Consider the following 14,290-nt stretch of genomic DNA (forward strand, 5'->3'; position numbering starts at 1 on the left):
CTCTCTCGCTTCCTAGGTGCTGAGACCCTCCTTTCCAGTACTCTTTCTTGCCTCTGTCTAGCCCTCTGCAGGTTCTTCTATTCTCTTTCCTCACGACACTTCCGAATTGTATGCTCTTTCCACCAGCCTATGCTTTCCATTCTCTCCACATGACTGAACCATTTCTAAAGAAAGAGATCCATCCTGTCATACCACTTTTATGTATTTCCACATTTTTCAGAATTCCAGTATTTCTGATGCCACATTATTACGCAAGAAATTCATCTTTGTGGGCTTCCAGCTATTGCTCTAATTCATATTCAACATCCACACTTCACTTCCATAGAGGAGAGCTGGCTCAACAAACCCTTCCCATATTTCAACCTTAGCTCTCTTAGACATTCCAGATTTCCTCTTAGTGTTTGGATCTTTAATTTTTTAATCTATTTGCTCATTAACCAATTTTTTTTAAACTCTTTAGAGCTATTGCTCGCTTTCGCCCTCTCCCCCTGCTTTGTAGTTTTCTGTCAAAGAAAACTATTGTGCCGGCTTTGTCTGTCCGTCCGCGTGCACTTTTTCTGTCCGCTCTCAGATCCTAAAAAGTACCGAGGCTAGAGGGCTGCATACTTATATGTTGATCATCCACCCTCCAGTCATCAAACGTATGCAATTACCAAATTGCAGCCCTCTAGCCTAAGTAGTTTTTTTTATTATATTCAAGGTTAAAGTTAGCCTTAATCGTGCATCTGGCAACGATATAGGATAGGCCGCCACAAGGCAATGGTTAAAGCTTCATGGGCCGCGGCTCATATAGCATTATACCGAGACCACCGAAAGATAGATTTATTCTAGGTGGCCTTGATTATATACGCTGTAGCGGCTGTACACAAAACTCTATTGCGCCGAGGAAACTTCGGCCCATTTTTTACTTGTTTTTATTATTATTTAAGCCTTCTTTTCCTCCTTCACCCTGCCTAACACTCCTGGGTTTTTAAACGCGATCTTCCTCTCTGTCTCAGACTGCGCCTCAAGTAATCTCTTTCTTTCCTTTGCTAAAATTACTACTTGCTCATCCCAGTTACTCGCTGTTTTGTTCCCTCTCTCCAGCTTCCTAAAACAGGGCCGTCCAGCCCCATGCCCGTGGTCCGTTTGATTTTGAAAGTGGCCCGCTAGAGAAAAATAAGTAAAAGTATATTTCTCTTTTTTATATTGTTTTTCTATATCTTTTTTATTTCCTAAAGACACAAACGCTCTCGGCTGACTCGGATAATAATAATAATAAAAAAAAAAAAATAAAATAAAATAATAATAATAATAATAATAATAATAATAATAATAATAATAATAATAATAATAATAATAATAATAATAATAATAATAATTTGCTGAGTCAGTTGATCGTTATTATTAAGATTGTTCGTCGCCCAGGGCTTAGTTCGTGGACTTGAAAAATTATCTTATGTAAAATATTTTATACAAGGATAGTGCATATATAGAATATCTTATGGATACCTACATATAAAATGTATTATGGTTACGTACATATAAACTGTCTTATAGATGCGTACGTATGAAGTGTATTGTGGATACGTACTATAAAATATTTTGCGGATACGTGCATATGAGATATATTATGGATACGTGCACATAAAAGACATTATGGATACGTCCATATGAAATATGGATACGTACATATGAAGTGTATTATGGATACGTTGATAAAATGTCTTATAGATACGCACATATAAAACATTTTATGGAGGCATGTATCCATCATATATTTTCTCGTTCCATGTATAGTTATCTCAGGCAGCATCGTCCATTTTTAACCCTTTTCCAGATGAATCTCGGCTATTAACTTACAGCGTTCCACATTTTCATTATTATTTCAGGTATAAATGTGCTTAACGGGTATAAGAGTATTAAGCATAAACATATAATGAAACAGTGATAATACTTTACATAGTTATTTTACATTTAAAGAATATGTCAATAAAATTATGGAAAAAAAATGAAGACTGACAAAACACAAGCGTTATTTACACCATTTAAACTCTCATAACGCATATATATAATAACCATATGTTTTACAGAATTGTGGTTCTAGAAGAAGGTATTGAGCACGAATTATTGAGTAGGTTTTGTAGGTATTTTTAAAGCAAGCTGGTTTTCGTCAAAAGATACTGGGTCGGCCTTCATCTGATCACTTGAACAAATTTATGGACCAAAGCCGTGAAAGTATTTGTAAAAAAAATCGTATATTTGTAACAAGGCCAAGAGAGACGAGGTCTACCCAATTGGGCGGAGTCGCCTCCCACCTGGGGGTAACTACGTAGGCGATGACGTATCTTAGAGGTACCTGCTCATTACGGCAATTCACCTGCTGATGCAATAAGGAGGCAGACAAAGCTCCGCCTACATGGGGGATTTTGGGGGGAAGTGAGCAGACCTTCTCTTTCTCTTGGCCTTGATTTGTAAAGGAAATGGTTCTTAAATTTAATCAGTGTTCTCTTTATCTAGAGTACTTGTAGCTACCCGCAAAAAAGGTATTTAATGCATCGTTCACCATAGTCGTTTCAAAGCCACAAATTGGAGAACAAACATAATTCAAAACTACACACAGTTTAGGGGCATTATTGAACTGAATTGATTATAGAATTTAAAGGCCAAGCAATAGGACCTATGAGGTCATTCATGGCTGAAACAGAAACTGACAGTAAAAGGTCTGAAAGGTGTAACAGGAGGAAAACCTCGCACTTGCACTATGAATCAGTTGTTAGGAGAGGTTGGAGAGTAAGATGGAAGAAAGAGAAAATGAAAGGAGGTACAGTAAAAGAAACGAAAGGGGTTGCAGCTAGGGGCCAAAGGCACACTGCAAAGAACCTTAAGTAATGCCTACATTGCACCGCTTGAGGTGCACTGACGGCAACCCCCCCCCCCCCGTACGGGGTTTGGGGGCGTAATGCTCCTTCTTCAGTGTGGGTTTTAATGTCTCCACGCTGAAGAGGGAGCGTAACGCTCCGAAACTGTATGTGGAATGCTTAAAATATATTTGTTCTCCAGTTTGTGCGTGTTTTTTTTTTAAACTTTCAAAGTTTGATACCGATCTGTTTTATAACTATAGTCGTTGCAACGCCTTTTCATCCAACCTGAATAATTATGGCATAACTAATAGTTCTTAAAGCTGGACATGATTTTTCATTAATCCTGACATATCTAACAGTTCTGAAGCTGGACTCACGAATTTCCATTAATCCCAAATTATCACTAATCCCTCAAACCGAAGTCGTATCCATTGGTGTTCTCGAGGTTGAACTCCTCGATGACATCGTAAGCCGGAACTCGAACCATCACCTCGGTTGTCATGTTCGTCCGCCGCCAGCCGTGTTTGAGGGCATGGTCGTAATCCGATTTCGTCGGGCTGTAAATGATGCTTTGGGGTACGTCCACGCTGAAAGGAGCCAATGGATCGATTGACACAGAGTGTGTTTCTTTTTTTTCTTTTTTTTTTTATTATTGGTTATTTTAACATGGTAAGGGAAGGCGGCAGTAAGTCTGCTTTGAATGCTGATTCACAATATACCATCACGTCACCGACACATCACGTCACGTCACCGTCCCATTAGCCTTGCCTTGTATTCACACTATCCGTCACAATCCCGTTCAGTTCGTACTCAACCTCAGCGACTCGCAGATTTAGCGTTAAGAATCTTGCTTAAGCACCGTCACGTCACGTCAAAATATTCTTTCCAAGAAAACGTATAGTGATATGACAGTGGATGCCTGTGCTTGATGGTGACGTGACGTGATGGTGTGAACAAGTCCATTTGATTACATGTAAGAAATTCTCACGTACTTTGACGTGGCGTGATGTGTCGGTGACGTGATGTTATAATGTGAATCAGAAGGGGTATGTTGGTAAAGTAAGGTTTGGTGAATTACTCTTGAAAAAGTGCAAATAAGACTCTCTTCTTAAGGCATATTTTAATCGAAAGGAAGCGCTATGCATACAAAACAGTGTTACGAGCTCCACTAGGCTTTCTTTAGGCAAGAGGAAGTAGTAAAGGATTGCATGTAAGAAAAAGTCTTGAGTAGAAATGAAAACAAAAAAAAATTATGAGCGACACATATATCACATGTCTTACCAAACTGGCCATTTAATCATCTGACATTTGTAAGGTCGCTAATTCAACTATTTTACGTTTCGTAACAGAATTTTCTTAGTACAACATTGCTAATATATTACAGTCTTTAGTATAGTTATAGTCGACGCATTTTAAGAATATCACTCGGCCACGCCCGCTTCCCTGCCACCGTAGATAATGCATGACATTATCATACCGCACTCTCTGACAATATCATTTGCTGCTTGGGTATGACACTGATAGCATCGCAAGGTCTTTCATTCTGCCATTCAATAACTAAAGGAGGCTCTAGAACCTGTAGATTGGTACTTATTATTGTACAACTGTTCTGTCAACATACTTTTGAAAGTTTCCTCTTCGTGACAACATAAATAGTAATTATCTCTCTCTCTCTCTCTCTCCCTCTCTCTGTGCATCAATGACCGCTGGAACTCGCTCATCCCAAGGGTAGGGGTAGGGGTGGTACCGGACGCAATACTCCCACTTTCAATGCATGAGGGTCTCTGAATCTTGCATGATCATCTGAGTCCGGCTCACGATTAGGACAGATCTGCCAGCCGTTTGAGTAATATCGTGAAAGAGGGGAGGGGGTTAGGCTGGGATGGTGGGGTGGGGTAGGGAGGATGTGGGAATGGCCAAGTGATATTCTTAAAATGCGTCGACTATAGATATGCAGTATATGTGTCACTGTCTGTAGCAGCTGACTTCTTGTGTTTAATCTGATGACAGTAAATATGTGAAACACAATCAATCACCTGTGGGAGAATTCTTGACTATAACTTTCCTATCATTTGACAACAATTACATACTTCCTTCACACCAGTTATCTCAACTCTTTCAAGGTGTGTTTGTTGTCCCATACAAGTGAAATAACTAAAGATGGCTTCTCAAGGTCGTTGCGATCTCATGATAAACAAGAAATTCTCTACCAAGAAAGGTAAAATACTAGAATCAGCCCCAGTCAAAGTAATTAGTATGGCGTTAGAACGTTCGTTGTTATAAACTTGACAGTCTGATTACTTCTCACGCTTTGAAGGCAACCAACCTAACAATTTTTGTTAAATGATTATAATTTATAGCCAGTCTGGCGTGCCTTAGGTTGTGTAGCTAGTAGTGGACATTCTCAGCTTCATCCTTCTCTACTTTAGTTTAGTGTAGCTCGAAACTGTTGTGAATTCTATAGATTACAGGATTCTTTATTGAATTCTTTAGTTTATAGGATTCTTTAGTGAATTCTTTAGTTTAAAGGATTCGCTGGTGAATTCTTTAGTTTAAAAGATTCTTTAGGGAATTCTTTATATTAAAGGATTCTTTAGTGAATTCTCTATATTAATGGATTCTTTAGTGAATTCTTCAGATTAAAGGATTATTTAGTGAATTCTTTAGATTAAAAGATTCTTTAGTGAATTCTTCAGATTAAAGGATTCTGTAGTGAATTCTGTAGTTTAAAGGATTCTTTAGTGAATCCCCAAGTTCAAAGGATTGTTTAGTGAATTCTTTAGATTAAAGGATGCTTAAGAAGTGGTTTGAATATAAAATACTCATTAGATTAAGGATACTTGAAGAACTGGCTTGAACATTAGATATTATTTCCACGCGCAAGTTTCCCCCTTGACATCCGATTCTGTGAAACATATTGTGCTGTTACTCACCAGTACGGCGAAGGAGGACAGGCGACAATGATGACAGGTGTCTCGAAGAACTTAACCATGACGGTTCCCTGGTAGTTTTCGTAAAGTTGCGGGTAGAGCCCCAAGCACTGAGACGAAATAAATTGAAGTGAGCATTTGCAATTGAGCATTTGTAATCATTCAGTAAGAAATTGTTAATTTCTTTATATCAGGATGATATAGAACCTAGTGTTGCGGTTGATTGGTTAACAGATTTTATTATAATAGACCAGTGGTTTTCGACCTGTGGGCCATGGGCAGTTCTGAGCCGGGGGGCGGGCGGCCATGCCACGGACACCTTCAAAATAGTATTTAAAAAATGAAAAATCATTAACAGGGAATGCAGGCCAGTGCTTTATTTCATAAATGAAAATGTATAACTAATAAAGTGTTCTGAAAAATAATTCCCTAAATGAAAATGTGAAACTAAAATTATCATCATTACACAATTCTGAAGGGCAGTGGGCCATGAGTATTTAGGGATGCCAAAAATGGGCCATGGGCACAAAAAGGTTGAAAACCACTGTAATAGACACTTGTTATTGCAAAGAAAATGAGCGTTTACGGAATAATAATTATCTGTACAGTGTAAAGTCTTGATTCCATTTCTGAATGTAATTTAGGTTTCAGTCAAAATGATTTATGTTAGGTTAGTATTTTAGATATAGACTGCTGTTAGTTTTGTGGGCTTTCACACAATAGATTGCCTTATCATGTCATTTTCTTCCTTTACTACAAGAGAAACACTGCACTGATAATAACTTTGGAGTAGCTGCTCTTTGTCAAAGTCGCGTTGATTAGATTTTGTTAATTTCAAAGGGACTCTAAGTTGGGATTTCCTTTTATGTTCTTTTAAATTATGACATTGTCTACATTTCCGTCATTAAGACAGTATACAATCACATTGCGATTACTGCTAAGCATTTAGCTGTACTTTGTTGTATACCAAGGAGCATGGCAGGTTTAGGCAAAATCTCAGGATTTGATATTTTCATTTGACATAAATTTATCTCGTCATAGGTGAAATATTATAATGCATTTTATTATTACCATGACTGCGAGTGAGAATTTGCTCATTTAGATCTTAGTGATAATTTCTAGCGTACGTTCTATTGCTTCCTATCGTGATGTGATAAAATGCAAGACATATAGTTGATGTATGTGAACAGTTAGGTGATTTTTTTTACTTCTTTTTAACGAACGTATAATTACTAGTGACCACATTCACCAATACTGGCTAATTGTTAATATTGAATATTAGGGTATTTTGTGATAATAACGAAATATTGTGAATCTAAATAGCGTGATGTTTTTTGGCACAACATGAAATTCTAAATAGCGTGATTTTCCGATTGTTAGTGCTAATTTAGCACTCGCAAAAATGATATTTTTGTCTTCTGTTACAAATATAAAACAAGAAAGATTAAAGGTGAATTTGCACTAAGAAGCAACTTTGCAAATCTTATTCCTGCGGTCTTGGGGAGTGTTTACGTTGAAAGCAAGAAACTGCGAGGACAAGGGCACTGTCCCGCTGGTTATTGCTGGACAAACTTGTATGAGTTCTCGCTGGTCTGTTTACATTGGGGAGTAGAGGGAGTCTCTCTCTCTCTCTCTCTCTCTCTCTCTCTCTCTCTCTCTCTCTCTCTCTCTCTCTCTCTCTCTCTGTGAATGTTAGTGTGTATATGTTCAAATGTAAAGTCTACATTGTCAGTCCGTTCTTATAGTTTAAAACTCTCTCTCTCTCTCTCTCTCTCTCTCTCTCTCTCTCTCTCTCTCTCTCTCTCTCTCTCTCTCTCTCTCTCAGTTTGCGTTGGAGCAAATTTTGTGTGTCATCGCTTGACAAGTGAATGATTCTGCCTCGGAAAAAGATTGGTTTTCATGCAAACTCATCTCTTTTTCAGTAGTTCTGGCTACAGCGATCATGTTAACGCTGATTCTTTCAGTTTCAGTAACTGGAAGACGGAACAAGAGCCAAGTCTCCCCTGATAAGACTCGCCATAAATGCTGCTGAATCCTATCTGTCCGGATGACGCCTTCTAAGTTATATATGTATTTGTTTTATGGGGGCTTCTTGTTGCGAAAACAGATACTCCATTTCGCACTTCACAGAGACTTGATTTTTAGTTTTCTGTAAAAGAAAACAATTGAGATGGCTATTTGTCTGTCCGTCCGCACTTTTTCTGGCCGCTCTCAGATCTTAAAAACTACTGAGGCTAGAGGGCTGCAGATTGGTATGTTGACCATCCACCCTCCAATCACCAATGTATTTTCGGTGGACTTGATTATACGATTTACAGAAAACTCGATTGCGCCGAAGAAAATTCGGCGCAATTTTTACTTGTTTGTTAATTCGTTTACTTTGTGAATTACTCTGTACAAGTACGTGTGTTCACAGAATGAAGCCGATTTTTTTTTTCTCGGAAATTTAGTGTTCTGTTCTTGCTTGCCATCCTAAGCGTAGCAAATCCTGAGTGTCTGCGAGCTGGCCACAACCTTAGACTTTGTTTTTATTTAATTACACTGGTCATCATCTCATTTATTCATTCTGATTCCTAGTGGAAGAAAGAACTAGTTACACCAGTGGTTCTTAACCTTTTTGTTACCACGCCCCCTCTGAGAGCTGGTCCTTCCCCCCACTCCCCCCTTGCATCTGTGAGTAAAATTGCCTCCCAGATTTAAAGGAAAATGAAAAAGAAGAGAAAGAAAAGGGGTGTTTTTACTTTTTTGGAATGAATGAGTGAGATCTTGACACTGCTTCTTAGCGACTCTTGTTAAGAGAATAACGAATATAAGTAGAGAATTTTTTATTTTTCCCTAGGGCTCGCGCCCCTCTTGGAAATTGCTGACGCCCCCCCCCCCAGTGGGGCGCACCCCATAGGTTGAGAACCACTGAGTTACACTAAGTAAATTACTTGCTTACCCTGGTTATGGTTTTGTAGGAGTTCGTGCTGTCGTCCTCTCCACTTATGTTAACGTAGATGGCGTGCGGTTTTTTCTGCAAGTGAAAATAATTGCCGTGAACATAACAAATCTCTAGGTGGGGGAAGAAAGGGTTGAGTGCTTTAAGAGATTAAATGCATTTTTCATTGATGTTTTCTAATTACATTTTAGTTTTTCTAATATTAATACTATAATGAGTTCGGTAGAGCGTTTGTGCCTGCGTTCTTTTGGCTGTTTAATAATTTCTTCAAATAACTCTATAAACTCTTATACATAAAGGAAAGTGACTTGATTAAAGTTGGTTTTGGTTTATTAATTAAAGATGTAAACTACCAAATCATTACCTGATAGCGCGGAATGTAATTTCTACTATACTTTTTACTCTACATTACCTGATAGCGCGGAATGTAATCTTTATTATACTTTTTACTCTACATTACCTGATAGCTCGGAATTTCGTACCTGATAGCGCGGAATGTCTTACCTGATGGCGCGGAATGAAATTTCTGCTATACTTTTTACTCTACATTACCTGATGGCGCGGAATGAAATTCCTACAATACTTTTTACTCTACATTACCTGATAGCGCGGAATGTCTTACCTGATAGCGCGGGACAGGATGCTTATCGCACGGGTGCTCGGTGACGTTGACAGTGGTGGCCTTATCTAAAATCCTCATGATATCCAGGGCGTAGGCGAAGTCCCACAAGCGAATCATATTGAGAGTGACGTTGGGCTTCAAGTTGTAAGGCCGCTGGTGGAAACTCAGCTCCTGTTCGTAGCCCGTGACGTGAACGCCTCCCCCTCCTTCGTGTTTGGTTCGTGGTACCTCTGGGATTATGACCTGGATGGAGGAAGACATTGATGTTGTTAGGGAATGTGATTGTGACTGGTTTTGTAATAGAAAGTTTTGCTGTGACGAAATTTTACGGTGAAATGTTTTGCTGTGACTTAATTTTGCAGGTCAAAGTTTTACTGAGGCTAAATGTTATGATAAGTTTTACTGTGACTATAATTTACAATAAAAAGTTTTGCTGTGACTAAATTTTGCGATTAAAAGTTTTACTGTGACTAAAATTTACAATAAAAAGTTTTACTGTGGCCAAATTTTACAATAAACTTTTTACTCTGACTAAATTTTACAATAAAAAGTTTTACTGTGACTAAATTTTACAATAAAAAGTTTTATTGTGACTATATTACAATAAACAGTTTTATTGTGACTAAATTTTACGATAAAAATTTTCACTGTGATTAAATTCTACAATAAAAAGGTTTTACTTTTCCGCTGAAAGAAGAAACACACATAAGCTAGATAGTAAATTGCCTTATTTTTTTTTATAGCAGAATTAATCGTAACGATATTTTACAAGAATTCATAAATTTTCTAGTGAAAGGTAGGACCCACAATTGCAAAGAAGGCAAAAAATTTCTTATAGTTAGTCAGTTGTCTTTTACTTTCACAGCGGAATTAATTGTAACGATGTTTTACAGTAGAAGTTATTAATTTTCTAGTAAAAGAGAGAACACATAATTACAAAAAAGGAAAAAATTGCATAGAAATTAATGGAGTTTCTGTGACATGAAATACTGGTTTCTTCAAGAAAATGTGTATGATTTCAATACTAACTTGATGCTTGGTATTCACGTGATGCTTTCGAACCCACAAGTCCCAGTCTGCCTCCTGGAAATGAGCAAAGTAAAATGTTAATGACAATTAAACAAAACCAGACGAAAGTTCCCAAGGTTCTCAAAATAATTTTGCAAATACAGACACAATTAAGAAAGGGAATGTTAGGCCAGATGTCGCTTTTTTATGTTAATCTGGCTACTCTGTAACCCTGCTGGTCTTTGCTTTCGTGGATCTTAAGTAAGATTGCGCTTCTTGATTCTTTGCAATTGTCTTGACGAATCTTTGTGCAGCTGAAAACAGCTTTTATCCAATTAGTCAAAATAGGCATCTTTGCGTTACATTTGTTTTCTTTTTTCCAGCGTGTAGTTAAATTTCCTTAAGTTAATCGCTGAGGTTAAAGTCGTGTTAGGGGCCTTTTTTGTTTTCTGTAAAAGGAATCTATTGAGATGGCTTTGTCTGTCCGCACTTTTTTCTGTCCGCCCTTGGATCTTAAAAACTATACTGAAGCTAGAGGGCTGCAAATTGGTATGTTGATTATCCACCCTCCAATCATCAAACATACCAAATTGCAGTCTTCTAGCCTCTGTAGTTTTGATATTAGTGAAGATTAAAGTTAGCCATGACCGTGCGTCTGGCATCGCTATGGGTGCCAACAAAACAGGCCACCACCGGCCCGTGGCTGAGAGTTTTATGTAGCATTGTACGCTGTACAGAAAGCTTGATTGCGCCGAAGAAACTTCGGCGCATCTTTTACTTGTTATTTATTTATTTTATTGAGAGCTTCTCTTTTTGGGTAAGAAGTTTTGTATGTTTTTTTTTTTTTTTTTTTTTTTTTGAGGGGCCTGTTTGGTTTTCGACGGAGATGCATTTGTTTTTTTAGGGGGCGGTATTTAGTGGGGATGCCTTTTCTTGGGCGGTATTTTTTAGGGGATGAATTTTATTGGGTGGGTATTTTTTTTTAAATGGGGATGCCTTCTCCTTGGGCATGGGTATGCAGTTCCGAGGAATTTGCTGACTGGATGACATGGCTGTCTCAATAAAGTTGCTGTATGTTGCAAATGAAAACGAAGATCACCTACTAATCAGTAATAATCATACAGATATATTAAAGGGGAAGTATTACTTGGTTATGATGCTGTAGGTGTCTATTGAGTGGTTTTAGGTTTTTTTTTGGGCGGGCGGTTGCTTTTATCCTGAATATTCCATTTTTAATTTCTTATTAACTTATGAAAAATTAATAAAAAGTCCTTTTTACTTTTTGGGGGGCATTTATCCTGAATATAAAAAGTCTTTTTTACTCTTGGGCAGGGGTGGGGGAAGTTTATCCTGAATATGAAAAGTCATTTTTACTTGTGGGAGGGGGCCTTTATCCCGAATATAAAAAGTCCTTTTTACTCTTCGGGCAGGGGGTTTATCCTGAATATAAAAAGTCCTTTTTACTCTTGGGGGTTGGTGTATCCTGAATATTCCATAATTTAGTTTCTTATTAACTTATGAAAAATGAAAAAAGTCGTTTTGCCATTAATGACTTGGGTAGTTTGACGCCAGATAGTTTGCAATCAGTCAGTCAGTTAGGTCATGAATAAACATATGACTTCATTTTTATTGAATTGAATATAGAATTTAGGCCAAAGGCCAAGCGCTGGGACCTATGAGGTCATTCAGCCCTGAAGCGGAAATTTACATAAAGGGTTTGAAAAGTGTAACAGGAGGAAAACCTCGCAGTTGCACCATGAATCAATTGTTAGGAGAGGGTGGAAAGTAAGATGGAAGAAAGAGAATACGAAAGGAGGTAGAGTAAAAGAAACGAAAGGGGTTACAGCTAGGGGCCGAAGGCACGCTGCAAAGAACCTTAAGTAATGCCTACAGTGCTCTGCATGAGGTGCACTGACGGCCCTTCCCCTCTACGTGGGTCATTTTTGTTGAGAGACTATGAAGGTATTAATTGGAACTCACGTAGTTATGACAACTTGGCAATTCTGTGCCGAATTTACTCAAAATCTAATTAAAGTTTCATTGATTTAAATAAAAAAGTAATATTGTATCGTTATCAGGGAAGTCAAGATACATATATTGGTAGAAACTAAAAAAAAAATGAATATAAATTCTGCCTTAAAATGGAAAACTGCAGCACCTGCAAAATTTTAGAAACTGAGACATGCCACCTATTGGGCTCGTGAAACACTAATACACAAGTTAACTGCAGTTTCAGAATGATTCTTCAGTGCTTTATTTAGGGGGTCCCATTTGCAGTATCTGCAAAATTATAGTAAGGCAAGGGAAAACTGCAGTACCTACCATTTTTCTCTGTTTTGTATTTATGCAGATACTGCAGTATTCCAATTTAGGGCAGAATTATCATGTCAGTCTTTAGCAGAATTTTGGCTGCCATCTTAATCCAGCCGCCTCATTAATTTTGACATCCAAATATTCAGAATATCAAACCTCTCGGTAGTCTGGAAATGTTTTTGCCGGATAACAGAGTACGTGACGAGTGCTGTCGTCAGTCAAACTTCTGTGACGTCATTCATTAATATAAATTAGCCAATCAGGACGTGCCACCTGTTGTATAGCGATTGGTTGATTGGGTACATGTGCTAAGATTAGTTAATTGGAATATGTCGGGTGTATATATAAATAGCTTTCGTGGTGTTTAACGATCCGTTAAGGTGGAGAAAGGGAAGGGACAGAGTGGAAGGGTTGTGAAATGGGAAAGGAAAGCGAAGAGAGGAGAAAAGGAAAGAATGCCAGGATGGGGGAGAAATGGAAGGGTCTTGGAGAGGGATGCGAAGTGATAAAGGGAAGGGAGAAAGGGAAAGGGTTGCAAAGTGATAAAAGGAGAGGGATGCAAAGTGATAAAGGGATGGGACAAAGGGAGAAGGGTGCGAAGTGATAAAGGGAGAGGGATGCGAAATGATAAAGGGAAGGGGGAAAGGGAGAGGGGTGCAGAAGGGAGAAAGGGAGACGGGTTCAAAGTGATAAAGGGATGGGACAAAGGGAAATGGGTGCGAAGCGATAAAGGGATGGGTCAAAGGGAAAGGGGTGCGAAGCGATAAAGGGAGAAGGATGCAAAGTGATAAGGGAGAGGGAAGCAAAGTAATAAAGGCATGGGACAAAGGGAAACGGTAGCGAAGTGATAGAGGGAAGGAACAAGTGGAAAGGGTTGCAAAATGAGAAAGAGATGCAAAGTGATAAAGGGATGGGACAAAGGGAGAGGGGTGCGAAGTGACAAAGGGAAGGAACAAGTGGAAAGGGTTGTAAAGTAGGAAAGGGATACAAAGTGATGAAGGGAATGGAGAAAGGAAAATGGTTGCAAAATGAGAAAGGAATGCAGAGTGATAGAAGGAGAGGAAAAAGGAAAATGAGTAGTAAAATGGGCAAGGGAAAGGACAAAATGAAATAACTACCAGCATGTTTTCTTAGAAATCGACATCACGGTGTAAGATTTCTTTATCTTCCTAATGGCTTTCGAATACATGTTTATAGATTACTCCTGCAGTTGGATTTTCAGAGCGGATTGTTAAAACTTGTTTTGCGACTGCCATTGGTAGCTGTTCTATCACCACGTCAGAGGACTGAAGCTCGCTGATTAGAAAATTCATTTATATTTTTAGACACAACCTATATACTGCATACCAGTCATACCTAAAATTCTCATAATTTCCCACGTTTTTATATGTCAAAACAAATCGTAATCATTCATAATGATATAACATGAATAGAGTACAGCCATAGGAATGATTCGCTTCACTGCATAGGCCTATGTATTTGTAAATGTGGAATATACTCACGGATGCATATTGGATACATATGAACGCATTACAGCCTTGTGAATATTCCTTCTCACTGTAGACGTATGCACGTGTAATGTACTCACGGATAATTGCATTACTCGTACCAGTAACTTACAAGTATTGAAACC

The 14,290-nt window shown here is 38.3% G+C and overlaps 2 protein-coding genes across 2 annotated transcripts in view; one reads left to right on the forward strand and one right to left on the reverse strand.

Annotated features, from left to right (window-relative positions):
* LOC136832736 (uncharacterized) overlaps positions 1–14,290 on the forward strand; it is a 300,576-nt gene that overhangs the window by 29,097 nt on the left and 257,189 nt on the right. The gene's annotated exons all lie outside the window — the stretch shown is intronic.
* The window catches only part of LOC136832879 (protein O-linked-mannose beta-1,2-N-acetylglucosaminyltransferase 1-like), a 20,814-nt gene continuing 8,383 nt past the window's right edge, over positions 1,860–14,290 (reverse strand). Inside the window, exons 10-14 of the mRNA XM_067094538.1 lie at positions 10,366–10,419; positions 9,337–9,579; positions 8,715–8,789; positions 5,777–5,883; positions 1,860–3,430 (exon numbers count right to left, since the gene is read on the reverse strand). Coding sequence (XP_066950639.1) covers positions 3,247–3,430; positions 5,777–5,883; positions 8,715–8,789; positions 9,337–9,579; positions 10,366–10,419 — 663 coding nt within the window. The 3' untranslated portion in view covers positions 1,860–3,246. The remainder of the gene's footprint in view (positions 3,431–5,776; positions 5,884–8,714; positions 8,790–9,336; positions 9,580–10,365; positions 10,420–14,290) is intronic.

Source organism: Macrobrachium rosenbergii, chromosome 50, assembly GCF_040412425.1.
Source record: "Macrobrachium rosenbergii isolate ZJJX-2024 chromosome 50, ASM4041242v1, whole genome shotgun sequence".
Taxonomy (NCBI): domain Eukaryota; kingdom Metazoa; phylum Arthropoda; class Malacostraca; order Decapoda; family Palaemonidae; genus Macrobrachium; species Macrobrachium rosenbergii.